At 39.1% G+C, this 18665-nt stretch overlaps 2 protein-coding genes across 2 annotated transcripts; one reads left to right on the top strand and one right to left on the bottom strand.

The window, feature by feature from the left end:
• Nucleotides 1-10051: 10051 nt before the first annotated feature.
• Nucleotides 10052-12317, bottom strand: LOC146623054 (uncharacterized). The gene is made up of 4 exons (XM_085365652.1): nt 12027-12317; nt 10730-10784; nt 10480-10594; nt 10052-10373 (listed from the first exon to the last, which is right to left on the bottom strand). Exons 1-4 carry the CDS (start codon nt 12315-12317, stop codon nt 10052-10054), a joined length of 783 nt encoding a protein of 260 aa, XP_085221778.1.
• Nucleotides 12318-12914: 597 nt separating this feature from the next.
• Nucleotides 12915-14111, top strand: LOC146623053 (uncharacterized). Its single transcript, XM_085365683.1, has 4 exons — nt 12915-13211; nt 13432-13486; nt 13820-13937; nt 14078-14111. The coding sequence occupies exons 1-4, from the start codon at nt 12915-12917 to the stop codon at nt 14109-14111; spliced, it is 504 nt and encodes a 167-aa protein (XP_085221809.1).
• The last annotated feature ends 4554 nt before the right edge of the window (nt 14112-18665 follow it).

The following is an 18665-nucleotide window of genomic DNA, read 5'->3' as shown; positions in this document are numbered from 1 at the left end:
TTTACGGCACATATACACCACACACACATTATATGCACACACAACAAGCACATTTGTTGCAGTGTTTGTCATTCCCCCTTGCACTGCTTTGCAGACAGTGCCCCAGAGTATACAGTGTGCACTCTTTCAGATAACATTTGTTTCATGGGGTGCCATTTGACTCTATCTGTAGATCGTGCTGATGACACCCTATATAGGACAACCAGGCTCTGGCCTATTGTCTAACATACGAGCAGCTACATGCGTGTGCATGAGCAAAAACATAAACCTTTGACCCCGCTGCTAAAGAAGTAATATGAAAGGACAGGTTTGTTTCTTTATAGTTAAGGACTGATATCATATTTTAGCCTTCAAACAGAGATCTTGGCTGATTGTCTTTTGCTTACAAATGACTAATTTTAAAAGTCACTGAAGCATGTCACTTGCTTTATTCAATTTCATGTCCTTTAATTAATGAATCATCATGGGAACAACATTAGTCCAAATAGGATTTCAAATGATTCAGTGAACTTTATCTAATTTTTCTTATAAAAGTCTCTTCATGTGTGGCGTGCGTCATTGTGGGGTTTATTTTAGGAACACAAGAGACGACGCAACATCTAACAATATCTGAAGGCCGCCTGATTAAATTTGAGCTCATTATGTTTTTTCTTCTTTGTTGTGGGTTGTGTTTGAAGAAGCCACCTTGAATCCTGTGATAGCATAAGCTCATATGCGCACACACACACACAGACACACACACACACTCACACACACACACGCACACACATGCGCGCGCGCACACACACACTGCGATTTTTTTTAACCCTCGTTCATCTGATCGGCCATTGGCTAGTCATATTTGATTTGAAGCATAGGAACAGTGTACGTGTGTGAGTGAGTGTTAGAGCTATATAAGAACCAATCTGTCTTGATGTCAGAAAAGTTTTGTTCAAAAAAACAAACAGTTAGAGTCAATGTAATCCATTGTAATACACTTACACGTACTTAAATAAAAGTAAACAGAGGTGTTAGCTCTGTTTGTCATAGAGAAAATCATTTTATTAAACCTGTCCCAGGAATGCACCCACAGCAAAGTACTGCTATGCTGAGTTAATGGGAATTCTCACACTGGAAAAACTGACATTTAGCTTACATGACTTTATTGAGGGATTGGTGACAGTTGATCACAGTGGACTGGAATTTTTGTGCACTGTCTCATCATAGACTTATCATCCAACAACTTTTCTGCTGGTCGTTATGGGCGAGGGCTCTGCTTTATTGTGTTTGTCAGTTTGTTAAGTCTACCTTTAAAAAAATTGAAGGGAGCAATAATCACAAAGTACGGTATGATTCGTTCATAGGGAGCACGTCCATTATCTAATTGAAAACCTGCAAAATATAAAAAGAAATTAAAAAAGAAAGAATGAAAATAGGAGATAACCATCTTTCCTACCGGCTCCACCAGTTTTGCATTTGACACATTCCTTCCAGCCTATTCATATAAGATATTGCATAATAAAATGTCCTTTGAGGAATGCAGTGGGTGGACTCTTTGTCGAAGTCAAATTGCATGATAATACTATGTACAACGACAATAAAGGCTATTCTATTCCATTTTATGGGAAAAGATACTTAATAGTCAGACATTAAATAAAATAAAATTTCGCATTTTGCATTCCTACCAGAAAAAAATGGGAAAAGAAAATCTCCAGGAGAGCAGATGGGGAACCAGAATATTACCTAAAGTCCTTATATTTTGTTTAATTTTTTTTTCAATTGTTGAAATGTAAAAAATAAATAAATAAATGATTGGAAGAATAAAGAGGAGGACGTGAAAGACCTGACTTCTTCTCTGGTAAGACAAACACTGACAGCAACGCCTATTTGCTCATGAAGCAGGATGTTTCCATGCAGTCAGATCCTCGTTTAAAGAGAAAACAAACAAAAAAAAAACCAAACAATGCACGTCTTTACTGTGTCAGCTGTTTGTAACAAGATTGTAATTGTGTACTTGTGTACATGCCTGCGTGTGTTTGAGAGAAAGAGTGGACAGACAGCTGAAGCCGATATTCACTCATTTTTTTTATTTGCGTCATTCAGAGTATAAAGAGATCATTCTCAAGCTTAATCATTTACGTATATATTTTAAAAATTTGCTATTTAAGAATTGCAATCATGTGCTTGTAAAGATTTCCATTGGCGCCATATTTATTTTGCAGAACGTCTCACGTCACACAGGCCTTTTTTCAGGGATGAAGCAAGGTCAGAAGTCAGTGCCGGACTCTGTAGGAATATGTCTGATATTTAGTTGACATTATAAAGCACAAGAACAACCGAATATCAAACATATCACACAGCTTCTGGCAAACCAGGAAGAATCCTGCAGGCTGGAAAAACCTGTTGCACAAAAGAAACATGAGGCAGTGAGGTAAAAAAAAAATTAGGAAGTGACAAACATCGCATAATCAGTCAGATTGTTGAGCTGAATTTAACTAATACTGACTTGAACAACCTTCTCCAGAAAGAAAAAGACAGACCAGAGGCCCAGAGGGCGAGGGAGCCAGAGATCGTGTTGGCATTTGAGATCAGCGTCTCTGTTAGCTTCAGGAAATACAGTTGGTGCAAAGGCAAGAGAAGAGGAATGATCTACATAAAGAAACACTCTTGATAGCAATGAAACAAACAAAAATAAAGATACTCACTCATTCTCTCTATGCGCAGGTGGAGTCCCAGCATCCCATCAGCAGGTCCTTCGCAAAACTGGCATGCTGATTAATAAAAAGTAGAAAAATAATAAAAATGTTGTCGAATGTGTGTGAGTCTGTGAGCCTGTCCCCAGTGGGACAGCATTTATATATATGCAGTCCCTTGATTTTGGGGGGGGGGGGGGGGACCACCAACATCCACTCTTTCAGTAACACACACTCTGTGTCCCATGTAATTAAAGGTATATTGATCAGCTGCTGTGGCCTGCAGTCTTTCCTCCCCACATTAGCTGGATCAATAGATGTAATGTTCATCCCACTGTGAGTACACACACACACACACACACACACACACACACACACACACACACACTGACATGAGTGCAGAGTCAAATAACACTCAGTTATTGCCTGTAGGGAGGACAAGAGTGAATGTGACGGTCATTTCAGTAAAGTCACAGGTCGTATCTAAGATTATCTTTAAAAATATAAATATATTTAAAACAAATAAAACTTCTAAATTATGTTTGTTTGCATTGAACATGGTTACAGGAGGATAATAAAATCCTTTTAAATATGTTTTCCGTCATTATTACAATAATCGAGAGCATCTAAATGTGAAAGCAGTACAAGGTAATTTTTTGTCTGAGAAATACCCAATTTTATTGTATTAAGCAGAACTTTAAACAATATTACCTTAATTTCAAACTCCACATCAATTCAAAGGCAAAAAGTTGACTTTTACTTCAAAATGTGAACACTGTTTAGTGTCCATGGATCGACATTCATTAAATAGCTCTGTTATGTTTTCAATTGCTTGATATTTTTATTTTAACGTGAGAATGACTGTAAAGTTTAACCGGTTCTGCTAGACTTGTGACATTGAGGCAGACTGAGGATTGACTCTAAAATCTCAGTGACCTCCAGCTGTCAGTGTGACCTCTGAATGTCAGGGTGGTTTGTTATAACTTCCACTTTGTGTTCGACGACTCTAACATATTTTTGCGCTAAACATAAAACAGCGTCATCGCCTACAGAGAATCTGGCTATTTTTTTTAACACAGGTGCATTCTTAATTGTACATTTCTGCTCATACACATCAAATCACACACTACAGTTTACGTTTATGACATCAGTCAGATTAAATGTCCCTTGCTGCCGCCTCTGTATCCTCTCCTGGTATGACGCCGACCTTGTCAGCCTATTGGGGCGGAATGATAGCCCCTCGATTGCCTAATTGTGAGCCTGGGGGAGTGTTTTAATCTCCAGCAGATGGCTGGCAGTGTGAAGCAGAGTGAGAGATGACAGGGTGATACAGAGGAAAGTGATTTTAAAAATGAATTGCATGAGATTTAACAAAACAACTAACATCCTTTGCATTACTAAAGACAAAAGAGTTTGCTTGAAAGCCTTTTTATAGTGCCCTCATCTCAAAGACCTAAGAGGAAAATTACATCCCTTTAGTTTAGTCCAAGTTTTTCTGTTTTCTAATAACATGTTTAAGGATTAAGAGTTAATTTAAGTTAATCTGAAAGAGGTTTCAGTTTAGCTGAAGTATTAGTTTTGCTGTGTTGCTGATAAGATTGCAGAACTAAGACATTGCTTGCAGCTTGTCTTAGTCCGACAGAAAAAGGATCACAAGAGTGTGAAAACGTGCTGATTCTGTGCTTTTATAAAAAGGAGCAGATAACATCACTAACAGTAAATCACTTTAAACACAAATTACAACCAATGAAGTGATTTTGTAAACCTGATCATGCAGTAACCGATTGTTACATGCAGTCATGATTAAATTTAATGGGACTGATCTCATATATAATCACTTCTGTGCAACTGCTTAACAAATCTAAAGGAATAGCAGACCTTCTGTAGGATTGAGCTGCTACGTCCCTGATTTGACACCAAGTGAGGACTTCTGTCACATGTCATTTTACACCTGTCTCTTCACCTCTTGTCTTCTCTCTGCTCTGGTTAAGTTTCTAGTTAAAGGATAAAATGCTTTAAAAAAAAACAACCCTTTAATAATAAAGTCAATTCATGAATGCTGAACCCGACAGACAGACACCCTTAAATGTTCTCATCTCTGAGTAAGACTTTCAGTCAATCAACTCTTCATTTCAAACGTATATGTGTTCATGCAGTCATTTCTACCCCCTGTAGCTCATGTTATATATCGTTTAACATATATGCTATGAATAACCCTATGTAATATTCATGTTATATTAATATATACACCTAAAATTAACAATTAGATAGAGCAACTGTGGACTGATGGAGGACACACAAATAATGACACTGTACGATCGACCAGAACACAAGCTGTACAGCTGAAGCTTCACAAGAATAACAGACTGAAGTTTATATAGAGTGATGCATCAAAGCTCTGGGTTCTGCGATTGGTCAGTTAATTATGCTCGCTCTTTCTCTCTCTCTCTCTCATGCACACACATACTGACGCAGAGGCAGGGTCACTAAAAAGGAGCGAGGCAGACAAGGTTAACAGTGGTTATTCAATATCTCTGTGTTTTCAGCGCTGGACGTGGAGGAGTTATCTAACAGAGGAAAATAAATTAATAAAAGTGATCCAAACTAAAGGCCAGAACACAGCGTCCAAGACACAAATCAGATGTACATACGGTTAATAGGTTCACAGTGAAAGCAAAAGTGGAAGATGCTTTCCATTTTTATTTTAGTTGTGCAGCATTTAGTTTTTTTTCCGCCAGCTTATATTTACATGCAGTCAAATATGAAACCGACACACAAACGCCTTCACGAAGGAGCAGAATGGAGGACAGCAGCATTATTCAATACATAAAAACACTGTCTGACTGGTTCATTGTTCTTTCTCATTCTGTCTGTGTTTGCATGCATAAACTATTACCTGTGCAACCAGGATACAGGTTAGTGGGCAGGAACAGTATTTCACAACCATGCGCCTTACAAGTCCCACGCCTTAACTATTGTGTGCAATGTGTTCTCGGCCAACTAATATAAATTACTTTATGGCAGGGAGAGTGAGAGGAAGGTCACCATCTGTTTGCACTCTTTAGCAAAGCTGTGAGAAATGTTACATATATTGATTTTTCATTAATGCTTTCAGACACTTGTTTTTTTGTTGTTGTCTAAAAAACAAACAAACAAACAAAAAACTTTAGCTCTGCTTTACACTTTTAGGTACAGAGAAACTCAGGGACTAGTTTACTAAGTGCACCTGCTGCAAGTCAAGTCAAAGTTTATCTCTATACTGTATTTTACAAAAGTGCTACACAGGTTATGCTAAATATCCAATAAAAAAAATAATTAAATCACCAATAAATACACTATATGCATTATAAAGCACCATACATAAGACTGATTTTGCATGGTTTGTAGGCCTCAGTGCTTTGGCAGCAGTGTAGGACTGTAAAAGCTCAGTTAAGTAGCGTGGTGCCAGGCCATTCAAACTCTTAAAAGCAAGTAAGTTCATTTTTAAACTGGATCCTGGAATGTAAAGATGCCAGTACAGGTGTGACATGATCACGTCCTATTTTTCCTACCAGAAGGCAAGCATTTTATACAGCCCACAGCCAACAAGTGACAACGGATCAAACCTAACAATGAGAGAATTACAACAGTCTAATCAAGCAGTATTAAAGGTTTGAATTACTCTCTCAAAGTCACGTGAAGGGTGGTAAGCCTCCAGCTTACTGAGGAATTTACTTTGCATAGAAGCACTGCCAAAAATCACACAAAGGTTCTTTGCAGCTGGGTGGCAATCAGAAACTAAAAGATCATTTCTGAACAAAAAGTATTTCTTCTTGATGCTCATAATGACATTTAACACCATATCAGAATGGTGTTAATCCAACTATTAGATGTTTCAAATATTTCATGGACTCATGGATATAAATTGTACGATTTCATTGTTTTGAAAAATGTTATTACGTTGGCTTTCTCTGTGTTATTGTAGGGTCTTTACCTTACTATAATGTGCTGGTTGAGGCAACTGTTGTTGTGATTTGGTGCTATAAATAGCTAACCTATAATGTGCACCTTTGCTGTAAAAAATGTATCTGATTGAAATGTATTGGTGGTATTTTAAAGGATACTGATAGGGATCAGGATAAAATTGTGATTGGTGGTGGCCCACAGTGTTTTTTAATCTACTAAGGAAGAATTTTGTCGGCTTAAAACAACAGCAGTGTCCTCCCACAGCAATAAGGTTCCTGGTTTGATCCCCAGAGAACCCCAGAAACTGAGAGCATCTTGCAGGACTGTTTTGCTCAAACAGATTGGGATGTGTTTCAAACTGCAGCCACTAAGGAGAACTGTTCTGTCAACATACAGGACTATGCTGAATATGTGACTGGGTACATCAGCACCTGTGTTGACAATATTGTGCCCACCACACAAATCAGAAAGTTCCTCAACCAGAAGCCCTGGATCAAAGTGGAGGATGCTGCATTCAGATCAGGCAATGAGATGGAGCACAAAGCTTCGTAGTACGGACTGAGGAAAGCCATTACAGCAGCTAAGAGGCAGTAGAGAAAGCAGCTGGATGGCTTCCATTCTTCTGCTGGCCCCGGGCGGATGTGGCAAGACCTGCAGCATATCACAGAGTATAGGGCCACCACCAACACCATCAACTCTGCACGCAGGCTGATGGATGATCTCAACCTGTTTTACACCCGCTTTGAGACCTCCCAGACCTCCCAGATCTCCCAGACCCTCCAGACCTCCCAGAAACCCCAGATTACCCGACTGTCTCCCCCGCCAGCGGTCTCAATAGACCAAGTGCACAAAATCCTGAGGAAGATCAACCCCCGCAAAGCATCAGGACCAGACAACATCCCTGGAAGGGCCCTTAGAGCATGTGAATGAGCTGGCTGATGTTCTCACCTCCATCTTTGACCTTTCCCTCAGTCAGAGCATCGTTCCCACATGCTTCAAGACCACAACTATCATCCCTCACCCCAAGAAAAGCCCCGCCACCTGCCTAAATGACTAAATGACCAGTTGCACTTACTCGAATCATTGCAAAGTGTTTTGAGAGAGTGGTGATATTAAGAGAAATATCAGGGTAGTCTTTGCTGACTATAGCTCCGCCTTCAACACGGTCATCCCTTACGAACTCATCAGCAACTGTCTGCACTCAGCCTGCACCCCACCCTCTGCGACTGGCTACAGAACTTTTTGACTGGCAGGCCTCAGTCTGTCAGGATCAGCAACAGGACTTCAGTCAGCATTATTACAAACACTGGAGTTCCACAGGGTTGCGTCCTCAGCCCCATCCTCTGCACCCTGTACAGTCACGACTGTGTCGCCTCCAACAAAGAGAACATCATACTTAAGTTCGCGGATGACACTGCAGTGATCGGTCGCATTACTGGAGGGGATGAAGCGGCTTATAGGAGAGAGGTGGCCTGTCTGGTGTCATGGTGTGAGGACAACAACCTCACCCTCAACACTAACAAAACAAAGGAGATGATAGTGGACGTGAGGAAGAAGAAGAGGCCTCACCAGCCGCTGTTTATCCAGGAGAGTGAAGTGGAGAGGGTGAGCAGCTTTAGGTACCTGGGTGTCCACATCACTGAGGACCTCACCTAGTCACTGAACACTACACAGCTGGTCAAGAAGGCTCAGCAGCGGCTGTATTTCCTGAGGAAGCTGAGGAAATTTGGGATGTCAGTCAAGATCCTCAGCAGCTTCTACAGCTGCACTGTGGAGAGCAACTGACCCGCTGTGGAGAAGATCACCAGAAACCACACGTCTGCCCTTGAGATGAAGGTTTAGAAGTCCGAAATCCAGAACATCTCGAGTCAACAACTCCTTCTTCTCCACTGCTATCAGACTCCTGAACATCCATGAACATATCCTTATTTATCTTGTTCCATCAACCCTACCTAACTTGGCATTTGTGTATGGACAGCAAAGGAAGAATTTCATTGCACAGAGAAATGCCATTTCTTCTGTACACATGACAATAAACACTTTGAATCTTGACTCTTGAATCTGGTTAATGGTTCTCCTGTGTAGGTACTCTGTATTCCTCCTACAGTCCAGAGATGTTAGGTTACTTGTTTTTTCTGAATTAGTTGTGGATGTAAAGCAGATACAGGGGTTGAACTTTGTTGAATGAGGTGCTGTATAAGAGTATGTGACTTGTGGTGTATAGCACTTTGAGCGGTCAGTAAGCCTGGAAATAAAGCAAGCACAGCAAGTATCGATACCAGCGCTGGTAGTGGTATCATATTAATACTAGCGCGATAGGATCAATACCTTGTTTCTATCCTCTAGTTCAGTATGTAGCCGACTGGATTGTGTCAAATTAATACTTTTTAAAAAATGTAAATATTCCGCAAACACCCAATATAAAAATATCTGAACCTTTTTGTGTTGTCACATCTGTTTTATTTATAGCCTATAGCACATTTAAACAAGAGAAGTTGACTCAAAGTGCTTTAGAGATTGGTACATTTCATTTCAGGTATCCCAATTTTTATTTTTTTTTAAAAAACATGAAATGCTGAAAGGTGTGATGTTGAAAGTAAAAATCATTGATTTACTGGTCATTAAAATGTGTTCAGAAATTGCAAACTTATGATGATTCATCTCCAAAGTCTTGACACGTGGCTCTTCCCTCCATAAGCTGCCTTTATAAGTAATAAATCTAAAAGCATTGATACCATTATTGGTATTGGCAATATTGTCCCTTTTACTTGGTATCTGATTGATACCAAAATTTGCAGCATGCCACAGTACTCCATTTCACACACAAATGATCATGATGTTCCATTTCTAAGAACAATAATGTGCCCTGCATATATAATTGAGGATTTTTTGCACTATAATAACTCTTAGTGCATTTCTGTGTAATTATTCTGCTACTTAATTTTAAAAAAGACTGCTGTGCAGACTTTGAACTTACATTACAGAAATATTCCCCCTACTGTTTGAAAATGCCAAAAGACATGCATTTCATTTTTTTTCATTTAAATTTTTTAAACCTAAACTCAAGCATACTGTTTACAAGATATTACATGCATACAACCAATCAGTCAAAACATAGTTAGTTTACAGTTTTGCATTACTTTTGTGCCATGAATTCAACTAAACCAGAGCAGATAAACATTGTTCCTCTTAAACAAGGTTAATATTAAAAGTTGGGATGGAAACAAGAGGCTGGAAGAGTGAGTAGTACAACTAGTAACAGGTCAGCGACATGACTGAGGGGAGAAAGATATATATGGGTTTTAAATGAACATATTCTCCCATCCAGACAAACTCTTTTACAGGGAAGGCTTTGTATATCACACACCAAATTAGACCAAGTCCAGGATACTAGTATCCATGCCTGATCTTATGGGTCCAATTCCTTTAGCCTTTTAAGCCTTGGGGGCCTCAGCCTTTGCCTCTTGTTGTTTGGGAGCCTCGGCCTTTGGTTGCTCCTGTTTGGGGGCCTCGGCCTTTGCCTCTTCTTGTTTGGGTGCCTCGGCCTTTGGTTGCTCTTGTTTGGGGGCCTCGGCCTTTGCCTCTTCTTGTTTGGGGGCCTCGGCCTTTGGTTGCTCTTGTTTGGGGGCCTCGGCCTTTGGTTGCTCTTGTTTGGGGGCCTCGCCCTTTGCCTCTTCTTGTTTGGGGGCCTCGCCCTTTGCCTCTTCTTGTTTGGGGGCTTCAGCTTTTGGTTGCTCTTGTATTCCACACAGAGTTCTTTTAACAGAAAAAATTACAATAAAAATATAATATGTGCATCAATATCACAATACATATAATAGTAGGCTCTGCTGATTTATGTTAATCAAAGAGGTAACCATACCTAGCTTCTGCAATATCTGTTTTTATGAACTGGCACGCTGAGCTGTATTTTGCTAGTTCCTGCTTCAGAGTGTCTTCTTCTGTTGTCCAGCTCGTCTTCTCTTTTTCCTGGTGAGCTGTAAGTGTTATAAATTACAAGATGGGTTCGAAGCTAGTATGAGCTTAGTAAAACATACAAAAAAGTCTTTACTTTCTTTACTTCCAACTACACGACTACTTTCATTCACTAGACTTCATAAACCATCACTTACCTTGCAGACTTTTTAACTGTATCTTTGCTGCTGCCACCTCATCTGTTATTGTCTTCTGCAAATGCAAAGAAAAAGCTCAGCAACACAAAGCACTGGTGAAACCACAGAGATCAAATTTGCACAAATGGTTTGCAGAATGTGAATGTGATAAGTATGTAAATATAAATGATTTGGAGAGAAAAAACCCACAAGAACCAAAGTGGAGTAAAATAGTGGCTCGCTTGGCTTTCTCCTCAGCCACATGCACAATGATGCTACACAGCAAAGGCACTTCCATTTGGTAATGTGGCATGTAGAAGATATATAGCATTTATAGACCTAGCATAAGCACTAGCCTACATGCTGTTTTTCTTACAGTTGAAAGCACCATCCACTACTGTTTCTTTGGGTGAAGGAGTATGCTAACTTTCCCAATAGGGCCTGCAATATATACAGCAGAGGCTATAATATATTGTTTGAATTAACAAAAAAAAAAATCATCATTTTTTTTTAGATCCAAATCACAACATCAATCACATCAAGGCATTTTATATTATATGGCACAGACCCTGTAACAATACAGAGAACAAGCCAACAATCAAATGACACCTCTGAGTAAGCATTTGGTGACAGCGGAAAGGAAAATCTCCCTTTTAACAGGAAGAAACCACAGGCAGACAGGCCAAAACTACTGCTGCAGCAGAAAGATTTAGAATTGGGTTATATCATAAATCAGAAATGACTGAGCCAGAACAGTTCACATGATGAAGAATTTACAGGTGTTTCTTCTTGCATTAACCATTAGACGGCCTCAAAAACCACGAAGACAAAACAAGCTATAAATCAAAACACTGTGCTGCATCATTAGTAAATTTACGTAGCCTACATATGAGGAACTTGCCAATACAAACGACCATGTACGCTGTTACTCATATTAATTAATAATTGGATGCAATGTGGTGAAGAAGAAACGTGCATCATGGGAAGTGAAATCACAAACCCATTGCAGCATAGCTACGGGATCCATCTATATACTTTATCAAGTTTTAAGCCTAATCTTCAAAAGCGGGGGTGCTGGATGTCAAAGACTGATATTTTGTACAGTAATGTAGGAAATCAGCTTCAGTTTAGTGGTGGCATAAAGTCCACTGTCAGGCGGATAAGCCTGATTTTCTGAGTGCACCCGAGTACACCTATGCTCCTCAACAGGTGGAACGGGTTTTGGGAGTTACACTAGCTGTCTCTACCCGTAAGAATTACAAAGAAACAAAAGGAATACAACTGTGTGAACCTAATAATTATAAATATTTCTACTCACCAGGTCTCCCTGGCAGGATTTCGCATCTTCCTTTGACTTGTCCCCGTCGGTCTGGAGCTCGTTCACCTCCTCCTCCAGCGCTTTATGCGCAGTGCTGGCCTTTTCCAGCATGTTCTGCTTCTCTGCCTTATCGTTCTGATATTCTCCCAGCACATCATAGGCAACCCGCAGTCTGACATCCTGAAACTTGAACTGCTTCTCGTATTTTTCGTGCTCACCTTTCCGCAGTTTCATGATCCCCACTAAAGCGACCGACACCACTATGGTCGCAGGTAGCAAAAATGACTTCATTGTTTGCCCGGCGTTGAGAGCCTTCCTTTACTGTGGAAAGTGAAGAGCGGATCTTCTTACAGAGCGGCCTCTTCGACGTTCACGAGCAAAGTTGCTCTGTGCGTGACCCTGGCAACACCGTGAATGAATTAGTGAGTCACCTGCTGTTACCTGGATTGGACTTTAATCATTGTGGTTGTTCCTGAGCTCGTCAGTAAACACGCCCTCTCCTAGCATGCCGTGTCTAAAGATAGACAGGTTGGGCCTGTTGGCTTTGAGCAAACTGGTTTGCCTTAATAGGCATGTGGTCATGCATGTAGGCCTGTATACACACACACACACACACACACACACACACACGCGCGTATATAAATTAGTAGGCCCAAGTGTTTGTTTAAGTGACTGCCAACAAGAGCAAGCGAGAGAGAGGGAGTGCCACAGGAGGAAACAGGTGGTTTGTCACGCCCATCCAGTTCAGCAGGTAACGCAGCCTGCAAGTTTCCCGTCACACCGGCGGACTGGTAAGGAGACGCGTGCGCAAGGTCGGAGACCTGGGATGAACAAGTGACCCTCAAGAGTTCTTCATCGTGTATCCCGTGTCTCCCCGTCGAAACCAAGATGAAGCTGGCGATGGCGTTAGTTGGCCTGAGTGTTGTTGTGATGGGTGTCTTGATTTTCCAGGTCGTGCATCAGGAATTCCGCCTGAGTCACTTAAAATTCCGCTTAGTGGAGAACTCGGCGCAGGTTACCAGGAAAGAGGAAGGCATAGTCGAACTGAAAGCCAAAATCTCCGAGCTGCAGAAATCGCTGGACGACGTCAACACAAAGGTGGAACAACTGAAAAAGAAAAAGGCAGAAATTGAAAAGTCATCGGAGGACGCGGGTAAAAGTCTGGCGGCCTGTACCACGGAGAAGGCAAGGCTCGCGGGCGCACACACGCACACAATTGCACTTTGACTCTCCACAGGTTTTAATTCATTTGCATGCTCGTGCAGTCTAAACATTAACAAAAAGAAAAAAAGAAAATGATCATGTGACTAACTGTAATACATTTAAGTATTTGCTTGATTGTCTCTATTTGAGCTTCATTCCGCAGTAAACCGTAACTGCTGACTTCCACTTGTTTTCGCATTAGGAGAAGGCGGAGAAGACGAGGGATAGTACAACTGGGGAAATAGATAAACTCAAAGGTAAGCCAGCTTTCTGTTTAAGTTCTGCTTTGTTGTTATGAGCTCTGGACTGACAGATCTACAAATATGTTTGCTTCTATACAATGATATGGATCACATAGGAGAATAAGACAAGCATTTCTCTGTTTGCATTTTTAAATGCACTGGGTGTCGTCCCCCCCAATTGTCTACAAAAGCAGAAAAAGAACTGTTTCATTTTTACATTCCTTTATGAAAAACATGTAAAACCAGCTGTTGCAACACTGAGCCACACGGGCTTACTTGGAACGCAAAGCTACCAGTTTCAAATAATACATTTACACTCTCATATGTTATTATCTTTTATTGTCTCAGACAATCATGAAGCGGCTAAAAGTAAAGCCCAGGAGAACATTCAGAGCTTGAAAGAGGAGATTTTTATTAGAGATAAAGCAGTCTGTGCCTTTCTTGATACAACCAAGGACAAAGGACGGTAAGATTTTAATCACCAGCATGCATCGTCAATAATAAATTGGATTACCATAGATCACTACTGGGGGCTACTGTACAAGTCTATTTAACACGCCTCTATTGCAAAACTGAAAACTGTCTTTTGATTTCTTGATTTTTCAGGAAGTTGTGTGAAAATCTTCAACAATCACAGTGAAGTCACCTCAGAACTGTTCAACAATGACTACCAACTTTTTCAGAAAAATATTTGTGCATCCAAGTTTTGTATCACCTCTAAGGTTATTATGGAATAATAACAAAAAAAGAAAAGAAATTCTGTGCATTCACTCAGAGAACAAGTATACAGACATGTGGAATAGAGAAATAGAATTCATTTCATATCATAAGAAGGCAATGAAGGTTGTATTTGTAATGTATAATGTGGGGATCATCCGACAAAAATTCTATGTGCTCAAAATGTTGCGCCTAATATGATGATATAACAATAGAAATAAGCAATGTAAATAATAGAAATAACTATTTGGTTAGTTATAGGGAAAGATTATGGTTTGGTTAAAGTGACCCTCGTATCAACGTTTGCCACGTCTGTCTGAGCGTTCTGTGACAGTGTGTTCGAGCTGAAATAACCCCTGCAGAAGCTGTTTAACTGCTATGGTTGGGTACCTGATGTGAAACACTGTAGTGTCTCCTTTTATCATATTATGTTTTACTATTTTTTAGTTATTCTTTCGAATGTAATAAAAAATAGCAAAAGTTCACTTATTATTGTAACAATGTACAACACTTTCATTTTAGCTCAGGCAGTAATGAAAAAGCGACCTTGCAGTTATTTTGCACTGGTTTTATGATCGTGGAAACAATATTTTTGCTAAAATAGTTCCTGTAATTTCTTGTAGTAAAATAAACCAGATAGTTTTTTTAAAGGACACACGGACCCAGATTTTATTCAGTTTCTGTTTGGTTTTTATAAATTTGATGTACTATTAATGCTTTGGGCCATAAACAGCAGACCTTTAAGCAGTCTAGAAAATAGATGCAATGTGTGTAAAAGTGTAAAAGCATTGTATATATCAGTTAATACGACTCTGAATATAAAGGAAGCCAAAATGATAAAACATTTTAGATTTAAGAGGCAAAACCTAAATTATCACGTCTGTTCAAATTAATGCTCCTTTAACTCCCCCTAGTGCAGAACCTAGGTTAAGACAGAGCATGTTACTGATATTGTGCTGATACAACTGAGGAAACACTTTCTTACAGGGGATCTTGTTTGGAGGAAACTATTAAAAGTACAATCTGAGTACACTGAACTTGTTACAAAACGTCTTGTATGAAATTAGATTGCCAAAAGCATTTATTGTGGGTTTAATGAGTGCTGTATGGATGTACAATTACTAAATAAAGCGTTTTGTGTTCCTAAAGTTCCTATAAGTTAACAAGCGCAACCTTATTATTGCTCATTTCTAAATATTGTTTTACCTTTACCTTTGCGTTCATGCAGTTCCCTTTACCGCCTTCAGCTAATCTGCAGGCAAGATGCCTTTCCTTATGGTTTCATGATAAGATAAGATAAGATAAGATAAGATAGAACTTTATTAATCCCTCGGGTGGGTTCCTCTGGGAAATTCGACTTGTATAGCCTTGTATTGAAAATAACCTGTATTTGTAAAGTATATAACGACACTGAATCAATTACAAACATATGATAATCACAAATTATTATTATAAATAATGCATTAATATTCTAAATGTTTTGTTTTGCTGTTGTTGTTCTTTTGAAAGTTGTTACAGAAATAATTGCTACCTCTCCTTCAACCTCCACCCACTTGCAAACTTTTAAAATGTCATCTTATTATCTTTTTTATTAATATCCGAATAGCTAATCATTTGGCACCAACTCAAAACATTCTGGCATGTAAACATTTAAATGACCTGCTCAAGTTAGAACTGAGCATCAGAATGAAGAAGGAAAGTGATTTAAATGACTCTGAAGGTGGCAGGGTTGTTGGTCCCAGACAGGCAGGTGTGAGTATTTCAGAAGCTGCTGAGCTGCACTCTTAGAAGGGATGTGTTAAAATTGACACATCATGTGTTAAATTTTAACACATGTGCTGCATCATATTAGGGACAACACATGATGTGTCAGTTTTAACACAATTAATGTGTCTGCTCCTTTAACACATCTTCTGTGTTAAAAAATGTAAACACAAGGATGTGTTATTTTGACACAAAGATGTGTTAAAATGTGTACATTTCAATTGTTTTTTTAAAAAAGGAGAAAAAAGATGGGTATATATTATACATTTATTGAATTCCATTTTTTATTTGGCATATTATAAATCATTACAAACTGAATGAACAACAGCTGTCAGAATCTTTTCAATTAAAATGTTTTAAATTAAATTTTAGCCAAAGCTATATCACAATTTCTACTTGACAAAATCAAACAAAATTCATATCCGACTAGCTTTCTATCTCTCTAGATCATTAAAATGTCAAAAAAATTGAAAAAAGGGCAATCATATATATATATATATATATATATATATATATATATATATATATATATATATATATATGTTCTGATATAATCCAGACAATACATGAATTAAAAATTTTAAAGGTAACAATTGTCATCTTCAACAAATTGTCAACATTTAACAAATGTGCAGTTGCATGCGAACAGAAAAACATACATTTTGGCGAATATAGCATCCAGGTTATACAATTTTGTACCTTGGGTTTAAATACGAAAATCAAAAATTTCAGCCAATCAGTTCATATTGTCTGTTCTTTCCACTGCATAGGTATAAAAATGGTCAGTCCTGATAAGCAGTGTATTTGACAAAGATGCCAAATGAGGTTTCTCACCTCTGTGAACAGAGACTCTCTACATTTTGGACAGGTGAACATTTTACTTGCATCCTTTAATCTGTGCAATCAGCTCCAGTACTTTGGTTTTCCTTTGGGTGGACAGCGGCAGGTCATAGACAAACTCAAAGAAGGTGAAGACGGAGCCAAGTGGTGCTGGATAGGACAAGTTACATACCCAGTACAGTTTGAAAAGCTTATCCACAGCACACGTCAGGCCATCATTCAGAGAAATGGTTACTCTGTCATTCTTAGCAACAATGATGTACTGCCTGGTTGCCCTCTTTAGATCACCGATGCATATCAGCTGGGGTTGGTGTGTTGTGGATGATGCTTCAGGATCACTGCAAAGCGATGCAATACTTGTTCCAGGCTTGGAGATGGGGAAGATAAAGATAGATTTTTAGAGAAGTATTCAGTGAGGTGTAGACAAATGCTTTCCTCAGGTAAACCGTAAGAACTTTACTGAATACATACCAGTGCAAAAAAAGGCTGCAACGACTGGCACCAACTGGTGGGAGTAGGTGTGTTAACACACGGCGGGGGGGTTCTTGTTTCCAGGGCAGCAACTGATTTGAGCTTCGGAATGATACTGGCTTCCCATTTTCGCAAAAAGAGGTCCACCTTTCCTCCTGTAAGATTGCCAAACTCCAAGTCCAGCTTATGGAAATAAAAGAAGTGTTTAAGTTTAAAATGAAGCATTAAATACATTAAATCAAAAGTACATTCTGTCCATTTGGTAGCTGTATGGCTAAAATCAAACTTTACAGTATCACATTTCTGTTACCCATTCCACATCAAGCTTACCTACACAGTGAAACATAACAATTTACTTGGAGTGGTATTTGAATACAAGTCCATTATTCCTTAATTTTAGCTATGATTTGGGTTCCATCAGACCCTGAGAAAAAATTAGGACTTTTTAGTTGATGTGATATTGTTTTACCTTTACCTTTGCGTTCATGCAGTTCCCTTTACCGGCTTCAGCTAATCTCCAACATGCTGGGATTTTCCCACACAAACTATTTCCAGTGTTTACAGAGAATAGTCTTAAGAAGAGAAAAGATTAGCCCTTTATTGTCACTGTACACGTACATCAAAATATCACGCAAGCAGCAGTTCTCTGAGTGAAAATGTCTTGTTTATGCCAGAGGTCAGAGCAGACTGACCAGGCTGCTTGACCATACTGGGCTTCACAACCCTCAGCTAAGAACAGGACACCGAGGCTACAATTTGAACCAAAAATAGAACGATAAAAGACCTGGTAAATGGTGCTTGGTGTGATGAGTCTTGATGTCTGCTGTAGCATTTCAATGATGTGGTCAGAATTTGGTGTTAACTACATGAAAGTTTGGATCAATGAAAGCATGGATTCAAACTGCCTTGTGTCAATGCTTCGGATTGGCGATTGTGGTGAAATGTTTATTGGGATACTTTCTTGTCCCATTTTGGGTGCCTTAATACCATCTCTTTGTGACTAAAGTGTAACCATCTTCTGAAGGCTGCTTCCAGCAGCATAATGCACTATGTCACAAAGTTCAAGTCATCTTTGTACTCAAATGGCCTCCACAGACACCGGAGATCAATCCAATAAAGCACCTTTGGGATGTGGTAGGACAGTAACAGTTGCAGATAGTAAACTATTATCTATTATCTTGTCTCTTACGTTTAGATTTTTATTTGCACATTACTTTTTAAAATTGCGTTGCATTAGCTAAGTTAACAATATAGATTAAAAACTTTATATGTGCTATACCAGAAATAAGTTCCAAATATTGCAATATGTGTAAGTAAAGAAAGTTATATTTCTAATAAAATAAATGTTACGTACTTTAATCTCTAAGCTTTATGAGTAAAAAAGCTACAGAAAAATAATAAT

This window comes from Diplotaxodon limnothrissa, linkage group LG11 (genome assembly GCF_057381915.1).
Source record: "Diplotaxodon limnothrissa isolate DT_005_m linkage group LG11, D_limnothrissa_male_GT1.1, whole genome shotgun sequence".
NCBI lineage: Eukaryota > Metazoa > Chordata > Actinopteri > Cichliformes > Cichlidae > Diplotaxodon > Diplotaxodon limnothrissa.
Note: the sequence above shows the minus strand (reverse complement) of the source record. Positions and strands in the feature narration are given on the sequence as shown.

Bases quoted from the DNA above. Each gene is read 5' to 3' on its own strand.
- LOC146623054 (XM_085365652.1), bottom strand. From the start codon at position 12,317: ATGAAGTCATTTTTGCTACCTGCGACCATAGTGGTGTCGGTCGCTTTA. The intron at 10,595-10,729 runs GTAAGTGATGGT...TAACACTTACAG, and splicing joins ACAGTTAAAAAGTCTGCAAG to CTCACCAGGAAAAAGAGAAG. The intron at 10,374-10,479 runs GTATGGTTACCT...TTCTGTTAAAAG, and splicing joins ACAGATATTGCAGAAGCTAG to AACTCTGTGTGGAATACAAG.
- LOC146623053 (XM_085365683.1), top strand. From the start codon at position 12,915: ATGAAGCTGGCGATGGCGTTAGTTGGCCTGAGTGTTGTTGTGATGGGT. The intron at 13,212-13,431 runs GCAAGGCTCGCG...TTTTCGCATTAG, and splicing joins CGGCCTGTACCACGGAGAAG to GAGAAGGCGGAGAAGACGAG. The intron at 13,938-14,077 runs GTAAGATTTTAA...TTGATTTTTCAG, and splicing joins ACAACCAAGGACAAAGGACG to GAAGTTGTGTGAAAATCTTC.